Below are 22,314 nucleotides of genomic sequence, written 5' to 3' on the forward strand. Positions count from 1 at the left end.
GGAAAAAAGAAGAACACTGAAAGGCAGCATGGCCCCTACATCAGACACAAAGGGCTAGCTAGGTGTGAAATGACCATCCCATCCCCCATGAAAGGCGAAATCTTATCCCAATTGACTTTCTGTGCATACTCCTATTGGTCCGCCGCACTGGTGCAAGGATATCGCCTTCCAGTGAACCCTCTCCCTTTTTTTTTTTTTAAATGGAACCACTTAGCCATAACCTTTATGCAGTTTCAATGGTAGCTAGTTACAATGGTCTCTCTCATAATTGGGGAATTTATAGGAATGCATGTCAATCCTTTATCTAGATCAAATGATCCAGAGTTCGGTTCCTCTGCGTACATATGTGTAGGTGCACGTATATGTGATCGAGTTGTACGTTCATTTGCACGTACATGCAGATGATCCATTTTCTTCGGCTTAGGTTCACATACGAGAACCATCTAGTACGCCCTTGAGCTGCACTCCACAAACACACGCAATCGAAAGTAAAGTAAATGACAAAGAAAGTAATTAAGAACATAGAAGAAGTAGTGATTTTCTAATCAATTAGGTTAACTTTGTTATTAGGATTCCTCATGGCAATATGGTTTTCTTTCCTAGCTATTGCTTTCATACTTAGCGTGATGGAATGGGTTTCTCTCTTTCTCTATCCCTTCAATAGTTAACTAATTACCTTGTTTAGAAGAATATTACTACTAGTGAGGCAATTAAGAGGGAGTAGTGGTGAATGAATGAATGAATGAATCCCTTTCTTTTTTTAACATTGATAGAGAAATGCTGATTGGTGTTACCTTTTTTTCCTTTTTTTGTGACCCCAACTTTTGCACATAAAGAAATGAAGCCTGAGGAGTACCATTTACCCCTCCCATGCTTCCTTGTCTCTCTCAGTCTCCCTCTTTCTTCTCGTTATTTTCAGTGCTCTTATTGTTTTTATTAGAGTGATAGCCTGTAAAAGCCTTAACACTCTCTCAACACCCATAAAAGCCATAGAAGAAGACAACATAACATCAATCCCCCAAAATCTACCAGCTTTTCCTTATTTTATTCTCCATATGACCTGTCCATCATGTGCTTTTCTTAACCTCATTCCTTCTCCATCCCCTCTCCTATCCTCTCCTACCACTTCGATCCATCTTCATTTATAAACTCTTCTTCCACTTCAATTAACATTGTTTCTTGTTTCTATGATTCCAGAGAGAGATTGGTTGAGAGCTAGCTTTGAGCCTAGCTAGCTAGTTAGCTAGTGGGTTTGATTAGCTTCGATCCATCTTCATTTATAAACTCTTCTTCCCTTCAATTAACATTGTTTCTTGTTTCTATGATTCCAGAGAGAGTTGGTTGAGAGCTAGCTTTGCAGCCTAGCTAGCTAGTTAGCTAGTGGGTTTGATTAGCTAGAGAGAGAGAGAGAGAGAGAGAGAGAGAGAGAGAAAGAAAGAGAGAGATATGAAGAAGGAAAGTAGGTGTTTGGAATGAGGTTTGATCCAAGATCCTTCCATATAATCAATCAACTCTTATACCTTCACTTTGATTTCATTATTATGGAATGAATGATCTCGGACCAGGCTTCATTCCTCACACGAGTCTTTCCATCAAAACAAAAGAGGTTTAGGTTGTTATTATGGTGATCATCATCCATCCATCCATCCATCCATCCATCACTTGAATGGAAGCCAATAAAGCACAACCATGATCGATGATGAAGCTCTAGAACATGGTTTGTTCTTAGATCAACAAAAGGTAACTGATTTGAGGTATGTTTCTGTTTCTCCTTATCCAAACCCTGTTTGATCCTGTAGATTTTAAAAGTTTTTGCAGCTTATAGAGTTATGAAGTAACACCATCTTCTTCTTCTTCTTCTTCTTCTTCTTCTTAGGTTTTCCCTTATCACTACAGTAGTCTCTAGATAGAGAAGTCTAGGGTTTCTCTTATTTATTTTTCTTTTCTTTTACTTATTATTATTATTTTTTTAAATTATTAGAATTGTTCTAATTATAAGACCCAGTTAGGGAAAAGGAATTATATATATTGGAACTTATCATTATCTTCTTGGGGTTTTCTAGTTGGAGTTTCTCAAAATTCCATCTCAAATGTATGGTTGCCCTCTTCTTTGTTTTTCTTTTTCTCATCTTCTTTTTTTTTTTCTTTTTTTTTAAAAAAAATTGTTTTTATTGTCTGTCCTACACTATACACTATAGAAGGAATAATCTCTGATTGCTAGCTATTAAACTCTGATGAATTAGTGTTATATATATGGTCGTCAGAGAAACAATAGTTAGCCCTTAGAGAGGTCCAGGTCGTTCAAGTATTTAAATAAATACTATATATGTATATTTTAATGTGATGAGATTGTTGTGAAGTTCAATTGTCTCAGGGATAATCGATGGAGTTGGTACTATTCTCCCAACACTCCCTCTCATTTGTAGACGGAAGTGCGTACACACGTGTGCACAGATGAACAAAGGTAGGTCTGGAAACATTGCATCAGGACTGAAGAAAACCCACTCTGATACCATGTAAATATCCAACTCAAAAGCTCTTACAAAAAAAGAGAGATTTTTTTTCCTTTCGATAACATGAAGGGAAGAGAGATACATGAAAAGAAATATACAAGAAAACTGAAAGGTAAACAAGGAATGAAAATATTCACAGAATATTAATTGTAGAGATAACAAACTTAATTCTCTCCAAGAAAACAGTACATTGCATACCATAAAAACAAATTACATGCAGCTATAATATTAACCTATAGTGAGTTCTCATATATTCAGATATTAATTAAGTAGTGATATTATCCTTAATGCTTGCTTAATTCTCTCTCTCTCTCTCTCTCTCTCTCTCTCTCTCTCTCTCTCTCTCTCTCTCTCTCTCTCTCTCTCTCTCTCTGTGGTTTTGGAATAGGGGGTTTGGGTGTTAGGTGGGTGGATGCATGTGTTTGTGGGTGATGGTGGGCGTGCATGAGGGTTTGTACATGTGTGTTCCCTCCTGAAGTTTCTTAATTTAAGTTTGTATCCTGCTTATTGCACAGAAATGTAAGGGAAACAGAGTATAATGTACACTTCAAAATGAGACATGAGTACATGAAACACATTGCACCTGCATAGAGGGATAGGATGGGAGGCCCCGGATCCAGATCTTCTACTGTGCGGGCTGCCCATCCTGCCGTGCTGCGCAGACTCAAGGTGGCGTGCATTGATCGCCTTACCCCTGCCTGAGTGCTTTACCCGAGCAGGGATAAAGCGATCATTGCATGCGGCCCTGCGTCTGCGCAACACAGGCAGGACAGGGCAACACATCGTAGAAGATCTGTGTTGTAGGATTCAACCCCAATTTAGATCCTCTACTGCCGAGCTGCTAGGCAGGATCATGCTGCCCAGACATGGTGAGGTGCACAATGATCGCCTTACCCCCACTCGGGCAAGGCATTTGGGCAGAGGTAAGGCGATCATTGCACGCCTCGCCGTGTCTAGGTAGCACGGTCCTGTCGAGCAGCTCGGCAGTAGAGGATCCAAATTGGGGTTAAATGGGTGACTCATGACTGCCTTGCTCCGCCCATTTAACTTTTTAAGCTTATAGGAGGAGCACACGAAAATTCGATTACATTAAATGTTCATTTGCTTATTGATTTGGTGAGAAAAATATATTTTATTAAATAATTGGAAAAAAAAAAAAAAACAATTGCTATATGGTGTTATTGGTGAAGCCTGATCTTAGTCCAGAAAGTGTTGTAGTGATTCTTTGACGGGCTGTTTCATCTTCAAATCACGTTAGAATGGCCCAAAAGTGTATAAAACAACGTTGTAAGTGCTGATTCTTGTAGAAGCTCGTCGAGTTCTTCGATTTGATATGTATTTCGACGTATGTTGGTTCAGGTCTGAACCAAACCAGGTGGGTCTCTAAGGGTACTTTTGTACTTTCTGGGTTAAGGTTTTCTTATATAATGTTGTTATCTCTTTGACAGATGTGAGATTGAGAGTTTGTATTTTGCTTCACAGAAGTAATGGAATCATTCTATCATCAGACGTAGCCTTCCTATTTAGAATAGAAGTAAACCACATAAGTCTTGTCTTGTGTGATTGTTCTTCTCTTTCTCGATCTTCGTTTTTCTTCTGCAAAATCACCATCTTGAGCGTTGATTTTCTAAAATATGGATGATACCATTTTCCAACTCTTCATTGGTTGTTGTGTGCTGGTTCTTTCTTTCACTGCCCTTGTAGAAAACCTTCTCCTTAAATAATCCAACAGCAAAGTTATTAATAATATGCTCATCTTTAGGTCATATAGAGTTTCAAGAATAGACAAATTTTCACAAAAGGGCTAGCTAGCTCTTTTACGTATTAATAATACGCTCATCTTTCCATATATGGTATACATTTCTTATTAGGACGTCCAGTAATTGTTATATATCATCTACTTAAAATGGGTCTGGTCATTTTCTTCTTCTTCTTCTTCTTATTATTTCCTTTTCCTTTTCAAATATTGGTTCTGAACTGTGGAAATCAATGGAAGTTTGGGTTCAAAACCTTCATATGATTAATAACAGTTTTTTAAACAAGAAATGTTTATCATTAATGGCAAGCATAGTTTACAAAAAAAGGGTACTGGATCGGGTGTATTGGCTTATCTGTATTGGTATCTGCCTTGTCCAATAATGATACCTATTTGATATTGTATCGGTGGAACGATTCTAATTGTGAATAAATTAAATCTGTTTAAAATTAATATTTTTAATCAAAATTGAGAGCAAAACTGTTTGATTCAACCCGTTACGATAAATTGTATCGGTATCAGCTGGCTAAGGCCGATACCAAAACCCTTTTTGTAAACCTTGATGGCAAGAGTTTAGTCATAGAAATAAACTGTAATATCAGCAAGTTCTATAGTTATTGGCATAAACAACTTCTGAAATTTCAACTGATTTAACTTTGCAAAAGTTCTATAGAGAGACGTGATTATGTGTTGAAGAGAAAACTATGTCTTAAAAAAAAAAAAAACCCTGTAGATAGAAAAGCATTTTTTAAGTGATCAGTACTTTCGTAATTTTCAATTTTTTTGTTAGATATTTGATCGATACGCCAAAAGCTCTGAAGCTGATGGAATGTGTTAAATCAAGTCCTTTAACTTATCCCATACTAGGTTGGTCCAATCTAGCACCAATACACTAGAATGGGCCCCATTTTGGCACATAACAGACCACCATGCTTCTGCAGTGGCTCTCATTCGAGGCAACTTTCATTCTGGCGATAAGTAGCTCTTTCCAAGCGACTCCACTTTGCTCCAGGGGTTTTGGCCTGGCGGCAGGTAACCCTTTTTTGATGGCTTTCACTCTACTCTAGGTAGCCCTCTCCTAGGTAGTCTTTTCTGTGATTTAAACTTGTGACGTGGTGCCCAGTTCTGATACCAAATGTTAGGTATTTGACCGATACACCAAAAGCTCCGAAGCTAATGAAACATGTTAAATCAAGTCCTTTAACATATCCTATACTTCTTACTTGACCGATACACCAAAAACTCCAAAGCTGATGAAAGATGTTAAATCAAGCCCTTTAACCTATCCTATACATTTACCCAGAAAAACATTAAAAAAATAATAATAATAAAAAAAATAAAAATAAAAAAATAAAATAAAAAAACCTATTCTATACTAGGCTGATCCAATCTAACATACATACACTAGAGGAGCCCCATTTTGGCACATAACATTCTTCAATTACTTAAATAATGATATTCTTCAAAATAGAAGTTTATCCAATTGGCCACAATATCAACGGTCACAAAATAAAAATCAATGATCAGATTAAGATCATAGGCATCCATTATATATGCAATATATTTGGACAATTTTTAATATACAATAGCTGCTCAATGATCCAACGATCAGATTAGCATCTATAATGATTCTAATTCAACGTTCTAGATTTGTCTCTTCAATAGATATTTGTGTCCTTGAGATTGATTCATAAATGAAGTTCTTATAAAAATACCGTAACTTAAGTGAAACCGATAATCAACCAATAACCAAAGCTCGAAGATGAGAGCGGGAGAGATACATTAGAAGAAGAGGAAGAGGAATTACTAAACCATGATAGATTCAGAATAATTTTACCGGGCCTGCTAAAGTTCTATTTATAATTAAGGACAAAGTTTTCCTCCACCCATCGAAGACGGTTCACCCATCATCTTAAGTTTCACAAACCCTTCTTAGGGTTTTAGTATGTTTCAAAATACCTTCTTGATACCCATCCCCCATCTCCGCACCTTAATGAATGGGATCTCATTCACCATGGGTGGAGAGAAACTCGATCCTGTAATTAATAGCAAAAGTAAAACAACACACTCCTAGTATGATTCTAAGAGTAAACCTTGTACAAAACTGATACTTATTACATACCAACTAGAAACAAAAGACTTAAGAAACACAACCCATATCAATTAGGTCACGGTAGGGACATTCTTCTAATTGTGGTCAACAACATATCCTAATACCACAAGAGACTTAACACATACCATAGATCTACCTTTACATGAATGATGTCTGAATGCATCCATTCACATGCGTCTTATGTAAGTATATTCTAATAAAAGGAGTGTCTGAATGTCACTTTCATTTAATTGTTCTTTGTTTTATTCTCAAAAGTTCTTTAATGTAAAAGGTAAAAAGGTAAAAAAAAGGTTTTCCAAAATTGGGAAGTCATTTTAATGCAAAGATGTTGTTGTGTCGGAATAATCCTATCGTGTCACTATTATCCTCTACGAAGACAGTAGATACATTAATCTACTTTTTTCTGTGAAATGACAATATTCATCCTCATTAACAAAAAAAAAATGTGTTATACTGAATCAACAAAAAATGGGCTACACTGGAAGGGTAAAAAATTAAAGTTACAATTTATTTGATATCTTAAGCGTGTCAATAAAAAATCCCTCTAATAAAAGGATGTCTCCATATAAAAATCTATTCTCATCCCATGTGAGATTATTCTTTTTTTTCTTTCTCACAAGAAGGAACAAGGAAAAAAACAAAAAGAAGCACTACAAGAAAACTCATTTTGGTGTTGGTAGCTTGTATATTGTTGCCCTATATCATATTTTGCAATGACTACTTTTTTCACTGTCACAGTATACTTTATTTGACAACGATTGTTTTTTAACCGTTCGTCACTTTATATTATATTCTACAACGATTTCTATTTAACAATCGTTGTATATCAATTTTTTCCACGGAGAAATCTTTACTCGCCAAAACCGTTGCCAAAAAAACTTTTTCTTGTAGTGAAAGTAGACAATTAATAAATGTATTCCGTAGATGTTTTACCTTTGAACATATGAGTAGAAATCATGTAATACTTAATCTGATGTGATTAAGATGGTCAAACATTGATTTTAATCACAAAGAAATTTAAACATTAATTATTGTTTCACATTTATTCAACAAATAAATATAATAAAACAGGCTACACATTATAGACCATGTGCTAATATCAGCTTAGCAAGAGATTTAGGTATCCAGATCATCTACGGCCTGGCTGTCCGTAGCGGCCAGAGTAGCGCACTAATGAGGTGCAGTGCAATGATCATCTTACCCCTACCCGAGCGCCTTGCCTGAGTGGGGGTAAGGCGGCCATTACGTCTCACCTCATTACTGTGCTGCTATGGCCGCTACGGACAGCAGGCCGTAGACGATCACAGAACTTTACAAGCTCATGAGAAGTGGCCTTGACGTCTACGAATTTGTTAAAGAAAAATAACTTCTCATTTCTCATATATGGAAATAAAGTGCATTAACCCATAAAAATGAAATTTTATTAGGAACAATTTCAACATAGAGAAAAGACCATAATGGAATGGCAAGAAACACCCTTTGGAGTAGACACACATCATAGGCTCTGAGATCTCATATCAGAATTCAATTCAATATGAACAATTGAAATTGAAATTAAAAACCACTGGACAGTGGACACCTAACCCATGATATAATTTCTTGTCTATTTCAGTCTTTAGCATTATGCATGGCACGGGTGGAGGATGAAATATGAATTTATAATCCAACTCTTTGAGGGGAGGGGAAAGGCATATGCATGAATTGGGCCAGGCTAGGAAAAAGAAAAAAAAGAAAGGCCGAAAGGGTCGGTTAGGCGCACAACGATGTATAAAAATTGAAGGATGAAACCTAATATATTCCCAATTATTATTTATTACAACACAAAAAAGTTATATTACAGTTGACGAATAAGTTAAGAATCGAAATCCTTTACTACTGCCTATTCGGTATTGCTGTGTGCGCCCCAAATACATGCAAGACAGAAAATACTGCCTTACCCCTGCCTGAACACCAAAGGATTAAAAATTGATCTAGTACCTACAAGTGCAACTTTTTTAATAGACCACATGCCTTGCTCCTATTCACCCTACATGATACGATCAGACAGCGCAGGAAGCCTCCTGAAGAAATTCAATGCCGGCGGGGGCATCCGATCTCGGAACATTGGATGGCGTAGATAATAGAACCCCGTCGCCATTGCTACCATCTTCGTAGGTACCAAATACATTAACACCGCCACCACAAAGCACAACCCCACAAATATCCCCGTCGCCCGTGGATCCCTCCACGTCACCAGCGCCTGTAACCTCTCTCCCTGCGTCGCCAAGTCACCCAATAACGTCTGCACCCTCGCACCTAGCGTCCGTAACTTATCATATCTCGCACGTACCACTTCCGCTGATCTGCTACTTGGCACTGTATCAAACTCCTCATCCAGTTCGTCCCGATCAACTGCATCCGCCTGTGAGATCTTTGGACAAAGGTGAGGCAGTGGGTCCCGTACCCGGAGCCTATAGTTCCATGCACCGATCACAAACACATAGAATGCAAGCGTGGGGAATATTAGATCCGGGAACCAAACCAGCATCACCAACAATGCATGCACGAGCAGCGTAGCCGTTGGGTTCTTCCATGTACGTGTATCCTCCACCCATCGGACCATATCGATCAGTCCAGCGATGACGTTGATGATCCGGTACCAATTCGCACGTACCTTCCTCATGCAGAAAGCGTGTGAATCGACATCGAGCATGTATAATACCACCTCACGCCTCACTGGCGGTTCTGATCTTGACAAGTGTTGAGCCACGATCTTCGAAGCTGCATTCCGTAACATTTCTTGTTGAAACACTCCCAGTGGTTTGATGTGGTGCATTGACGGCATCATTGGCTGCGTGTACACTTGCAGCAGATCAAGCGTGGGAACCGCACGGACGAACCGTACAGCGATCTCTATGTCTCCCATCTTCTTCACCCCTGTAGGTGACAGCAGGAGCAATGGATACGTATTTCTATACACCCGACCCGTCTCCAACGTCGAGATACGTATCCGAGCCTTGCCGATACGGAAATCAGGTCGAACCATGGCGGGATCTTTAGAACCGTCCATCTCGTAGACTCCCCAGCTGTCAAACACTCCTAATGTGAGCACCGTACAAGGATCGTAAACCTTCCACGTGTACTGCTCGTTCCACTTAGGATCCAAATTGTCTGCGACCGTACGCGTCCGCACCCACTTCTGACCGTACTTGGCTACGGAATAAGCATCCGTGGATCCCTTACCGTTGATGGTCTTCATGGGAAGAAGATTCTTGCATCCGATGATACCAAGCTCCACCGTACCAACGGGGGGTTTCCAGAGCTGCCTTGCTGTCGGACGGAAATCGCTGCACACGTGAGCAGCTTCGTCCATCACGTGATACCCTCCATCGAAGCACAGGCGGAGGTGGATACGCCCCTTGTAAATCTTCTTCTCATCCACGGCATCTTCTAGGCCAAACCACCGTGATAACACTTTCCGGTCATCCACGCGACGTTCGATTGTCGCTAGTGGTATTCTGGCAATCCCCAAAACAGGCGATTCCTTTGATTGGCGGTTTTGGTTTTCCAGAGAGAAAACCAGATGATCACCAAAAGGCTCAGCAGCGACAAAAATGAGATCTTCGTTCCATGACGGCGATCCGTTACGGCTGACGGAGATTTTCGTCTGGAGTACCTGGAAACCCAAATGAGCCTTGACTAAAAAGCTGGATTCCCGTAACGCCGTTACGGGTAGAATGTCTTGGGCTTCGATGACCGTTGCTCTTAGGTACCAAAGCTTCGGGGAGAGGTAGATCTTGGAACGTGAACTGATGTTGCCAGCTGTATCAGTTTTCCACGCGTCGGAGAAGGATTCATCAGCTTGGGTGCCGATCCACGTTGCTAGCATTAGATCGCCATTGCGGGATCCATTTCCTTCCAACCTGTACCATTGCGGAGCCAATGGGCTATCTGGTGGGTCCCGCAACGGGATCTCCGTAACGTCGAAGCAAACACCTCCGAGGAATTTCCCTACCACGTCATCAGTGGGGTCAGAGTTGGAGGACGACGACGGAACGTCCAACACGGAGACATCCAACGTGGAGGCTAACTCGGGCGATTCGCGGCCGAAGGCGAAAGTCTGGTCCCACTCGAAGAAGTTGCTTTTCCGGGCCGGCTTGGTTCGTACCTGATTGCTAGAAACGGCGATCTCCACGACCGGGCTGCCTTTGGTGGGTAGGTATCGAGCCTTGACGACTCGGACGAACAGGTAGTGCATCTTCTCCACCAGATCGTAAGTGGACCGCTCGTTTGAAATCCTCTCTGACAGATCCGACGAGAAATTCAGATTATCCGGCATTGGTTGCCGGTAGATCGGTCGGGCAGGATTGATTCCGGCAAGTTTAGATTCAGGGATGGATACGGTCTGCAACCTTACTTCAGGCGATGGGACCACTTCGGGGGGATTCGCCTCGTTTTCAGTATCAGGAGGCGTGGGTTCTGGTGGTGGGTCCACCGGATTTTCACTTACTTCAGGTTCTGGCTCCTTCGCTGCTTCAGGGATGTTTTCCAGTGGTGGTGGTGGTGCAGGTTCCTCTACTGGTGGTGCTGCTTCTGCAGGGGGCGCGGGGCTGGGTTCTGATGGTGGCTTCGCTGATGTAGTATCAGTATCAGTTTTTTTCTCTTCCTCCGGTGCTGCTGGCTCCCCAGACGGCGGTGGTGGTTCAGATACTGCAGGCGCTTCTGGTGGTTGCTCTTTCTCTTTCTCTTTCTCATCCTTTACTTCCTCCACCGCAGGTGGCGGAGGAGTCGGCGGAGGGACCACCTCATCGACGTAATAAATCCTCAAACCAATCTCACCTTGAATCCAACTGAAGAAATTCTTCTTCTCCAAGGGAAAGAAAATCAATGCCTCCTCACCTTTCCGAACAAACTGACTGGAGTTCAACCGGATCCGACCCAAGAAATTGTTTCTCCGGCTAGGTCCAATGCGGCGATCATGGTAGACATCAAGTTCAAGCATATCACCGAGCACATCAGATGGGCCTCCCACGGTGAATTCCAACCTATCATTCCATGTAGGGTTCAGGTCACGATGCACCGTTTGGGTTCGTTTCCGTTGGCCATAGAAATCAACAACAACGTAAGGGCTCGAAGTGCCGTGCCCATCCTTGGGTTGGAGATTATGGGCTTCAACCACTTCCACTATGAGCTTCCGAACAGTAGTCATGGCCGTTATTACGTTATTGCATGGGCGTATCAGAGTTTTCAGAAAGAAGGAAGAAGAGAAGAGATTTAAGTGTGTATAAAAGAAATGAAGAGATTGGATCAGAAATGAAAAAGAGAGGAGAAGAGAAGAGAGAGAGGAGACAAAGTGAAATGGTGTGGATCATTAGTGGATCTCTTAGGTGTAACCGTGTTAGGACTGGGGGAGAAAAAGGTAAGGGGATGATAGGTAAAGGTACTTAACTTCATGTGCAAGCAGCCTTGGGGAATGGGGGTAAGCCAATCTTTTCTTCTTTTCTTCTGCTTGAGATAATAAAAACCCATACTTTGGCTAATGGGTTGGGAGAATCCCTCAAGACTTGCCTTTTATCTCCATCTCTCTACAGTGCACTCTCTAACTCTATTCTCTTTTCTATCTCTTTTTCTTAGTGGTAGTGTTTTACTTTCCAAAGATTAGTATCTTTTCTGTCACCGACCATGGTGGGCCCATGGGGTTATTGGATCTGTGTGATTAACACATCTGTTTTTGACAGAAAGAAAATTGAGAAAATTTGAACTGCCATTGTTTCTCTCTCATGACTGCATGGCACCACTGTTGACTTCATTGTTCAATCTATAGAGAGGGGATGTTACAGAGTCAGGCATGCTGATGATTACCCATGTTTTGGCTTTGTAATTCTAAATTTGCCAAGGATGTCGGCCCAACCCATTTGTAATTGGAAATGGGCTTGGGTTAGGTAGGAATTAGTCAAGAGATTTAACATTCCTCTCCAAGGCATAATTACAAAACAAGAAGCCATTGTTTTAGAAAAGGGACAAAGTTTTCATCCACCCATAGAGGATGGTTCATCCACCATCCTAGGATTCACAAGGTCTTATTTGGACTTTACTATGTTCCAAAATACCCTCCCGATACCCATTCCCACCTTCTCCCGCTCCTCGGTGAATAGGATCCCATTCACCGTGGATGGAGGGAAACTCGCTCCTTTAGCAAAAGAAAAATAAAAGAGAAACGAAATCTACTTCTAATATATAGGGAGCGGGATAGAGAGATGACGAACAATATTGGAGTCAAGAGCGTGCTATTCAAGCAAAAACACCAAGCAGAATCGAAGAAGACGAAGAGCAGCTTCAAGAAACATGCTCACGTACAGTCGAGCTTTCTCTCTTTGTTCTTCCTGGGTTCGATCAGATTCATCCTGATAAAGATAAATCCATTTGGGATTAGGGTATTTATACCAAGTGTGGATGTAAGTGGTTCAATTTGGAATTCACTTATTGAGGTGAATTCTGTATTGAATCACTTTTAAGAAGAAATGGTCATTCTATGGATTCACTTGATTCTAATACAAATCATCTCAAAATGCAACCAAACGATTTTAAAATATCAGATTTACGATTCTACAGAAAGACATCCCACAGATTTACGCAACCAAACACTCCCTAAGACTTGCTGATATGAGAGAGAGAGTGTGTGTGTATGTGTGTCTAGTAATGAATTTGACAGCAAGTCATGTTTATTTGGCTTAATTGACATTGAAGTCATCTAGATTTGAATAGGCAACTTCATCTCTCTATTATTTTAAGCAAATTTTTCTTTGATTTGATGAGTTTTTAAGTCAGAAGAGAACAAGATGAACAAGTTTAGCCACGTCGGCAGATGGTAGCTTTGCTATGGTTGGAGTTGGGAAACTAATGACGCAAATGAGCTAAAATGGCTTTAATTTTACTTAAATGTCTCTTTTGTATTGGTTGCACTTGTTTTCAGTATAGCTTTTTCAATGGTTTGTTTTGAATCACCAAAAAAAAAGATATGTTTTGATTTGATGTTAAATATTAAAAAATAAAAGTTTTTTTTTTAATCTAAAATGTCATTTATGTGAAGAAAATAATGTCCTTAATTGGGTTCTCTTGTGCCTTTCACTGTGGATTGAGTGACAATTGTCTATGGTTAAAGATTATGATGCCGATCCAAGGCTTGCCACAGTGGTTCGCTACTCCTTTGGGAGAACTATGTCAAGAGCTTGATCGGTAGTTTAAGTTTCCTTAGAGGCACCAAGTCCACATTTACTTACTTTCCAAAAAGTGGAGCCCTTGCTCATGGCCAATAGGCCCTCGACAACTGCTCCCAAAAAACAAAAAAGACTATGATGCTTTCACTTGCTTACCATTGGCTACTTTTTAGTGGTTTCTTCATATGCTTCTTAATAAAATATATTTAGTTACAACCTTTACTTATTTAATATAGTTAATATGTTTTCAATTTGTTTCTTCAACCAAAGTGCACAAAAACATGAAGGTAATGACAAGAATGTAATTCTTCATTTCGAACACACACATATATATATAGGGAAAAAGAACGATACATGATCGCATAGTCCCCTGCATTTTGACACAGGAGCAGGTGATTTACTATCCCACCCTCATTCCTTGTCTGCTCAACTTTCTAATACAAGGAGGTTCGAAGAGAAAAATCTTTTATTGGGCCCTAAGCTGACCTAAGTAACTAGACCGGGAGCATTTGGGACCGGACCCGGTGCACCTACAACGATTCCTTGTTGGAGTTCCATTGTGACACCGGAGACTCTAGCTATACAAAGGTCTGTGATGCTCCACCAGGAGAATCGTTATCCTCTCCTGTTACAGCACGGTGTTGTACTGCATCGTGCGACGCTGCAGAGGCCATGTGGCACAGCGGGTCCCACATGGTGCACATGGCCTCTGCAGCCGCCGCACGATGCATTATAGCACCGTACTGTAACAGGAGAGGATAAAGCTGCCCCAGTAGGATGGCCACCCCAATACCCCGTAATGCTCATCAAGTTCGCCATTGGAGGGACAAGGACAGCGTATGAAGTGACTTTAAAGTTTAAACCATGGGTATATTGTGCAGATCCGTTTATCCCTAGCGGACAACACCAATCATCTGTACTCACTTGTGTTTAGGGGTGTAAACGGATCGGATTCAGCTCGGATAGTGCCATATCCGCATCCGATTAGTTTTCGGATGGATTCGAATAGTGCTAAACGGATACGAACACAGATACGGATCGGATATTTTATCCGTTTACATGTAAATATAGCTTTTCGGATAGCTATAGCCTATTTGTATCCGTATCCGTTTAGCTTTCGGATGGATTCAGATAGTGATAAACGGATACGGACACGGATACGGAAACGGATTTCGGCTATTCATTTACATCCCTACTTGTGTTCATGAATCTTAATTTCTCCCTGAATTGGCCCTGACCCCCCCCCCCCCCCCCCAAGGGATAGTAGCCCTCCAACATCTCAGTAAATGAACCACACTTTTTTCATGAATAAATTAAATGAACCACACTTTAACATTATAACTTTTTTTTTCCAATTTTGGCTTGTGATATATTCTTATAGTACCAAAAAAATGAAGGGGTCTGTAGCTTCCTTAATCATCTGGTGGGATAAATATTCTCTAAGATCATGAAACAAAAGTTTGTATTTAATTTTTGGATAAAGTTCTCCTCCACCCATAGAGGATAATTCACTCACCATTCTAGGGTTTTAGTATGCTGCAAAATATCCTCCCGATATCCATTCCCACCCTCTCCCGCCCCTCAGTGAATAGGATCACATTCACCATGGGTGGAGGAAAACTTGGTCCTTAATTTTTTATATATTTATTATCATATCTTAATAAATATAACAACAAATAATGTTTCAAGATTGAATTTTATTAGTCCAAATCATACACAAATGTACATGAATGAGAGAGAGAGTCCCATTACATTATAAAAGTTGGGGCAAAGTTCTCTATCTGGGAGCATGACTCGTGTGCGAACACGAAGACCAATGGAAGTGTACGTGGAAGCATCAACAGGGCAGGACTTCTGCCTTCCATTGGAGACGGGATGGTCATTTTACCCCATGATGTGTCTTGAGCAAAAGAGCTATGCTTCCAGACAGTCCTTCTTCCCATAAAAATTATATAACCTCTCAATTGAATTGGCATATCAGCATTGCTTCACTATATAACGGAATGAATAAGTTTTGAGTCACAAGGCCGCATGCCAATTGTGTGCACACATAGTGATCCATATAAGAGCTTTGCCACCAAATGGAAGCCTAGCCAAGGTTTTAGTGCATTGTATTGACATTGGTACTAGTTGTCGTCGATACTGATACAATACTGACATGGACTAAACCATGGATGAAAATTCCCCCAAAACAAAATTCTTTTTTTTTTTCCCCCCATACCACTAATCAGTATCAGTATCATATCAATACTGATCATGGTGAATATTGATACGACTCAAACGATACAATCAATCCGATATTGATACTGATACCTAAAACCGTAAGCCTAAATGTAGAGGATGTGATTTAATAACCTAGTTCTTCAACACCACCCCCCCCCCCCCCGGCGCAAAACAAAAACAAAAAAAACCACTTAGTTGAATTGGTTAAATGGCTCTAAAAAATCACCACAATATTAAAACAGTTTCGGTATTAAATGGTTCTAAATCGTTGTAAACAATTTTTTTAATTTCAAACATCGTATTTTTGTTTTGTTTTTTCGATTGAAATAAATGTAAAATTAACATTGAATTAAATTGATTATTGTTATATGTTTTCTTATAATAATTGTAAAGTAATAATTGTTTCTATATTTTAATTTATTATTTAAAAAAAATTTGAATGTCACTCAATTTTTAGTGGGATTTGTTCTTTCGTACCAAAGTTATTTACTTTAACCATGAATGACTTAACTTTTTTTTTTTTTTTGGTAATGAATGACTGAACTTATTATGTATATGAATTGGTTTTAAACGATTTATCGTTGATTTAAATTGTTTAACTAAAAAGTCTCAATTTTGAAATCAAAATCGAACCATTTATTAAATGGTTTCAAGGTTACGGTTTGAACGATTCAATTAAGTTTTGGTTTGGTTTTAACACCCTTAGTTGTAACCAAAGTTAGTGGGAAAATTCATAATTGTACCGTTTTATCCTTTTATTGTATTTTTTTTTCTAATGAGGGTAAATCCTGACATTTTACATAAATAATGCATTAAATAACTTTCAACATTTTAAAAACTCTGGCCTTCGAGGCCTACGACCTCTTAACGGTAAGGGTGTCAATGAGTAACCAATAACCAAGTACCGAATCCAGATCCAGACTGAATACCCTGTTTCGATCCGGACCGAATTTAATATGATTAAGTCCTAGATTTGAAAATGTCTTTATAATTCGGTTCGGATTGGATCTGGATCTACCCACCTATCCGACGGATCTATCCGGATCCGAACCAAATACCCGCATTAAAAATTAACATAAAACCCTAATATTTTATTATATTTAAAAGACTCTAGTTGACGGTTATGTGGTTAACTTAACCCTTCAATTCTCACTTCTTTCTCTTTAGTCTTTATCGCTTCATTGTCTCTGGAGTAAGCAAACTGCAAATGAAGGATCTGTCGCAGACTAAGGGAATCAATTGAGTGGTTTCTTATGGAGAAGCAAACATTGATTTGTCTCGTGAATATTAGAACCGAACAAGAACCGAATGACAACCAAATTTAAATTGGATATAGTTACTAGATGTAATAACTAGATAAGAACCAAATACAAGAACCGGATTGTAACCAGATCCAAACAAAAACCGTTCAGTAAACGGTTTGCATGTGTTACACCAAATTTAATGCTTGCTAAATATACTCACCAAGACACATTGAAAAGAACATGATTCTAATTCATAGAAAAACCAAAATATTCATAGAAGCATTGAATACTATTATACTAATTTATTTGAATGAATCAAACCTAATTATTTTATTACAAATTCTACACATACACTTCTACCAATCCATGTTTAACTTCCATTATTTTCGTTTACCAAAAAAAAAAAAAAAAAACTTTCATTATTTTCAAATTTAGCAGCAATCTAATGGTTAATTATTGACATTACATTTAAAAGGTTTTAAAAAGAGTTAAGTTAAAATAGTTAATTAAACGATCTCAATTTTAAAACTTAAACCGAATCATTTATTAAACGATTTCACGGTTTCAGTGTATACGACTCAGTTCGGTAGCTTTCAACGTGTCGGCTGACAAGGGTTCCAGATAGGTACAAATAACAATTTCCACTTACCAGTGTCAGTTTATAATGAACAGTTACCACTCCCTTTGGACACTCTTCTCACTTGGTTCGTTCTTTCTCCACTTCTTTTTCTATTATTTCTGTCGTTTGCGGGAATCGAAAGTATTCGAAGTAATGAAGTTGGCTTCAGGAGTAGAACGATACTCTGCTTCGCTACTCGGTGCTACTCAAGGATGGAAGGGATTGGAGGGAAGAAGCTGGTTTTTGCTATTAATGGCGAGAGATTTGAACTGTCCACTGTCGAACCTTGTACTACTTTGCTTGAATTCTTGCGTACTCAGACGCGTTTCAGAAGTGCTAAACTTAGTTGCGGCGAAGGTCACTTCTTTCTCTCTACTCATCTATTCATTCGTTATTTCTTCATTTTGTAAATTTGTGATGTTTCTCATGGGGCTTGTGGGTTTTTCTCCTTTCGAGTCTTGATGCCAAATTCTCAACTGTGTTATTCTAATCTTCCTTTCTTCTTTTAGATTCTGCTGTGTAACAGTGTGGCACGATTTGTTTCGAGCTGTTGTTACTTTGTCGGTTCTTGAAACCATTTACTACTGTTCTACCGATCTGACAATGATTCATTCCTTTCCTTTTACCGCTTTTGATTTGATTCTGCTGAAAAATTTTGTGCTTTGGGTCTTTTTGATTTGGATTTCCTCATTATTCAGTTTGGATTTTTTAGGATTCATGAGTGATGAAGAGGTATGCAACCTACTCGGTTTTCACCGAATAGGATTTAGAGAGCACGATTTTCCAGTGCTTGATTTTCTGAAATATAGTGCAAGATGCCTTTTGCCTTCACATTTAAAAGAAAACAAATGTCCCGCCTTTTTGGTTGCAGGTGGTTGCGGAGCTTGTGTTGTTCTTCTGTCCAAGTATGACCCTGTGCTTGACCAAGTCGAGGACTTCACAATCAGTTCTTGTCTGACTCTTCTTTGCAGCTTAAATGGATGCTCAATTACCACCAGTGAAGGGCTTGGAAACAGTAAAGATGGATTCCACCCAATCCACCAAAGATTCTCTGGTTTTCACGCTTCGCAGTGTGGCTTCTGTACGCCTGGGATGTGCATGTCCCTTTTCTCCGCTCTCTGCAATTCTGAAAAGACCCCAAGGCCAGAGCCATCTCCAGGTTTTGCCAAGCTCACAGTATCAGAAGCTGAGAAGGCTATTGCTGGCAATCTCTGTCGATGCACTGGTTACCGACCAATTGCTGATGCCTGCAAAAGTTTTGCAGCTGATGTTGATTTGGAAGATCTGGGTCTTAATTGTTTTTGGAGAAAGGAGGAGAACAAAGATGTAAGTAAATTACCCTTTTATAGCCATAGGGATGGTATTTGTACCTTTCCTGAGTTCTTGAAAAGGGAAATAAAAAACAAAACCCTTTTGAATTCAAAAGAGTATTCCTGGTATAGTCCTGTTAGTGTTGAGGAGCTGCAGAGCCTATTGGGATCTGAAGAAGCAGATAACGGGACCCGGGTGAAGCTAATTGTTGGTAACACCGGAATGGGCTATTACAAAGAGCTTGAGCACTACAACAAGTACATTGATCTAAGACATATCCCTGAGTTGTCTATCATCAGAAGGGATAGCACGGGGATTGATATTGGAGCAGCTGTGTCAATCTCCAATGCCATCCAAGCTTTGAAGAAAGCAAACAAAGGTATTCCTGGATATGAAGAAGCCGTCTTTAAAAAAATTGCTGATCATATGGATAAGATTGCATCTGAGTACATCAGAAATACCGCAAGTTTGGGGGGTAATTTGGTAATGGCACAGAGAAATCAATTTCCTTCGGACATTGCAACCGTACTTCTTGCTGCAGGTGCATTTGTAGATATACAGATTGGTACCAAAAGGTTAGAGCTTACATTGGAGGAATTCTTGGAGAGCCCTCCCTTCGATTCTATAACCATACTTCTGAGTGTTAGAATCCCGTTTTGGGAACAAATAAGAAATGTTTCCTCCAAAACCCAAAGCAGATTGCTCTTTGAAACCTATCGGGCTGCACCAAGACCCCTTGGAAATGCACTGCCCTATCTCAATGCTGCTTTTTTGGCTCAGGTTTCTAACTATGAAGATTATGATGGTGTTATCTTGGAAAGCATTCAGTTGGCTTTTGGCGCCTATGGGACTAAACACGCAATAAGAGCAAGGAGGGTTGAGGAGTTTTTAACTGGCAAATTGCTTAGTGTGGATCTTCTATTTGATGCTATTAAATTACTCCGGGGAATTATAGTACCTGATGACCATGCTTCACATCCTGCTTATAGGTCAAGTTTGGCTGTTGGCTTTCTTTTTGATTTTCTTCGTCCTCTGGTTGATAGTGTTGGTGAAATTCCCAATGGTGGGATAAATGGAGCTATTAATGGCTTCCCAATTGATGCCAAAGTGGAGAGTAATTTTGATAAATTGGATAATACTATGAGGCCAGGTTTGCTCTCATCTGCAAAGCAGGTGGTGGAAGTTGTCAGAGATTATCATCCAGTTGGTGAACCAACTACAAAAGCTGGTGCCGAGATCCAAGCTTCTGGTTCGTATAATCTAATTTATATTTGCTATATTTTTTTCTTCTTCTTGTTGGTTTTTCACCTGTACTGGGAGTAAGGGATCCCATTTTTTAATCATAAGGGAACGAAAAACTTGTATGGAGCTTAAGAAAGAGAAGAATTACTAGCAATTTTATTTTTTTTTAAAGTCTCTTTCGGTTGGAGATGCCTTCATGTTTGAATTTTTTTATTTTGATAATCAGGTGAGGCTGTTTATGTGGATGATATTCCTTCTACAAAGGATTGCCTATATGGAGCATTTGTTTATAGCACAAGGCCTTTGGCACGAGTAAAGGGTATTACATTGAAATCTTCATTAATACCAGATGGGGTTGTGGGGGTTATTACAGTGAAAGAGATCCCAAAAGGAGGTGAGAATGTTGGAGCTCGGAGCATGTTTGGTACTGAACCCCTATTTGCTGATAATTTTACTCAGTATGCAGGCCAGCCAATTGGATTCGTGGTAATTACAATTGGGCACATCTGGAATTTATATCTATGTTCGTTTTATAAATTTTTTTTGACTAATGTAGTCACTGGATTGGCTGGTGTAGGTTGCAGATACGCAGAAACATGCCAACATGGCTGCCAATTGTGCGGTGGTTGAGTATGGCACTGAAAATCTAGAACCACCTGTTTTGACAGTTGAGGAGGCTGTTGAGAAATCCAGCTTTTTTGATATCCCTCCGTTCCTAAACCCAAAACCCATTGGCAATTTCTCCAAAGGCATGGCAGAAGCAGACCACAAGATCCTCTCAGCTGAGGTGCTTCTCTTATACTTCTCTTTCTGTTAAGGCATGTACTGTAGATTGGTTGCAAAACTAGGACCCAATAATGCCCAAGTATGAGACTATGAGTTAGGGGCTAAAAGAGCTAGGGACAGGCCTAAAATGACCATAGGAGAAGTTGTGAGGAAGGACATGCATAGTGTAGGCCTTGTACCAAGTATGACCTTGGATAGAACCTATTGGAGGGCAAGGATACATGTTGCAGACCCCATTTAGCTGAGATGATCCGGACTTGCTAGGCTGTGCCTCTTTCCTCTTACTTTCATCTTTCTTATTTCATTTTCCTTTTATTTTTCATCTTTCATGTGTCAGTGTCCGTTTTTCATTTATCATCTCATTTCCCATCCCTCTTTTCCCATATCTTCATTCCCCCTCTTTTTCTTGTTGTTTTACCTATTTTGTTTTGTTTGGGTTCATGTAGCCGACCCCATTAAGTTGGAATAAGGCTGTGTTTGTTGTTGTTTATGAGACCATGAGTTAACTTGGAATTCTGCCAAGACTTTTTTTTTTTTAAATTTTAAATTATTATTATTTATGTTTTAAAAGTATGTATTCTTTGCGACTGTTCTCCCAACACTGGATGTTTTCCTTTCAAATTTATCCCTTAAATCATGAGAATTCACACGTGAGTTGTGGCTCCAATTTTCTTCCTAACTTATGCTTGTGACTGGTGGGAATCTTCCTGGTTTGGGATTATGGTTTATTCCTGGTTTCTTCTGTGACAGGGAGTTACAGGGTTTGTAACGTACTACTAGATTCCTTTCTAGTATGTGCAGTTATGAATCTTGCATCCCCTTAAATTTAACCCCTCTATATTATGATTGTTTTGTGGTTGAATTGTATTTAGAGTAATCAATCAAGTCTCCGACTAGTAGTTACCTCTTGATTATTTTGAACGGTGATTTGCAGATCAAACTTGGATCACAGTACTATTTCTACATGGAGACACAAACAGCCCTTGCTGTACCAGATGAAGACAATTGCATGGTAGTTTACAGCTCCTCCCAGTGCCCTGAGAATGCCCAGATTGTGATTGCAAAAGGCCTCGGTATTCCTCACCATAATGTCCGTGTAATTACTAGGAGGGTTGGAGGAGGATTTGGTGGAAAGGCCATAAGGTCTTTGCCTGTGAGTATCCTATTTTATGAAATCTGGAGATGGTCTTTTTAAACAGATGTAGAGATGTCTTTCTTAATTTTGCCTTCTTTAATTGCACAATATTTTCCTTTGGCAAGTCGGCTCGTGTCCGTTGATAAATTTATTGATTACGTTTCTTACAAATTGTT

At 39.6% G+C, this 22,314-nt stretch overlaps 2 protein-coding genes across 4 annotated transcripts in view; one reads left to right on the forward strand and one right to left on the reverse strand.

Annotated features, from left to right (window-relative positions):
* Positions 1 to 8,347: 8,347 nt before the first annotated feature.
* Positions 8,348 to 11,641, reverse strand: LOC122649111 (FT-interacting protein 7). Its single transcript, XM_043842476.1, has one exon. It carries the CDS (start codon positions 11,568 to 11,570, stop codon positions 8,409 to 8,411), a length of 3,162 nt encoding a protein of 1,053 aa, XP_043698411.1. The 5' UTR covers positions 11,571 to 11,641; the 3' UTR covers positions 8,348 to 8,408.
* A 6,136-nt stretch (positions 11,642 to 17,777) lies between these two features.
* Positions 17,778 to 22,314, forward strand: part of LOC122664298 (indole-3-acetaldehyde oxidase) — a 110,048-nt gene continuing 105,511 nt past the window's right edge. For 2 of the 3 annotated variants that reach the window (XM_043860062.1, XM_043860070.1), the window contains exons 1-5: positions 17,779 to 18,021; positions 18,536 to 20,224; positions 20,444 to 20,703; positions 20,795 to 21,004; positions 21,938 to 22,156. In XM_043860062.1, coding sequence (XP_043715997.1) covers positions 17,877 to 18,021; positions 18,536 to 20,224; positions 20,444 to 20,703; positions 20,795 to 21,004; positions 21,938 to 22,156 — 2,523 coding nt within the window. In that variant the 5' untranslated portion in view covers positions 17,779 to 17,876. Of the gene's footprint in view, positions 18,022 to 18,535; positions 20,225 to 20,443; positions 20,704 to 20,794; positions 21,005 to 21,937; positions 22,157 to 22,314 lie in introns of all 3 variants that reach the window. The other variant, XM_043860078.1, reaches the window with a different exon arrangement.

The sequence above is a fragment of the Telopea speciosissima genome, chromosome 1 (assembly GCF_018873765.1).
Source record: "Telopea speciosissima isolate NSW1024214 ecotype Mountain lineage chromosome 1, Tspe_v1, whole genome shotgun sequence".
In the NCBI taxonomy this organism is placed as follows: Eukaryota; Viridiplantae; Streptophyta; class Magnoliopsida; order Proteales; family Proteaceae; genus Telopea; species Telopea speciosissima.

Excerpts from the sequence above, each read along its gene's own strand:
- LOC122649111 (XM_043842476.1), bottom strand. The coding sequence starts at position 11,570 with ATGACTACTGTTCGGAAGCTCATAGTGGAAGTGGTTGAAGCCCATAAT.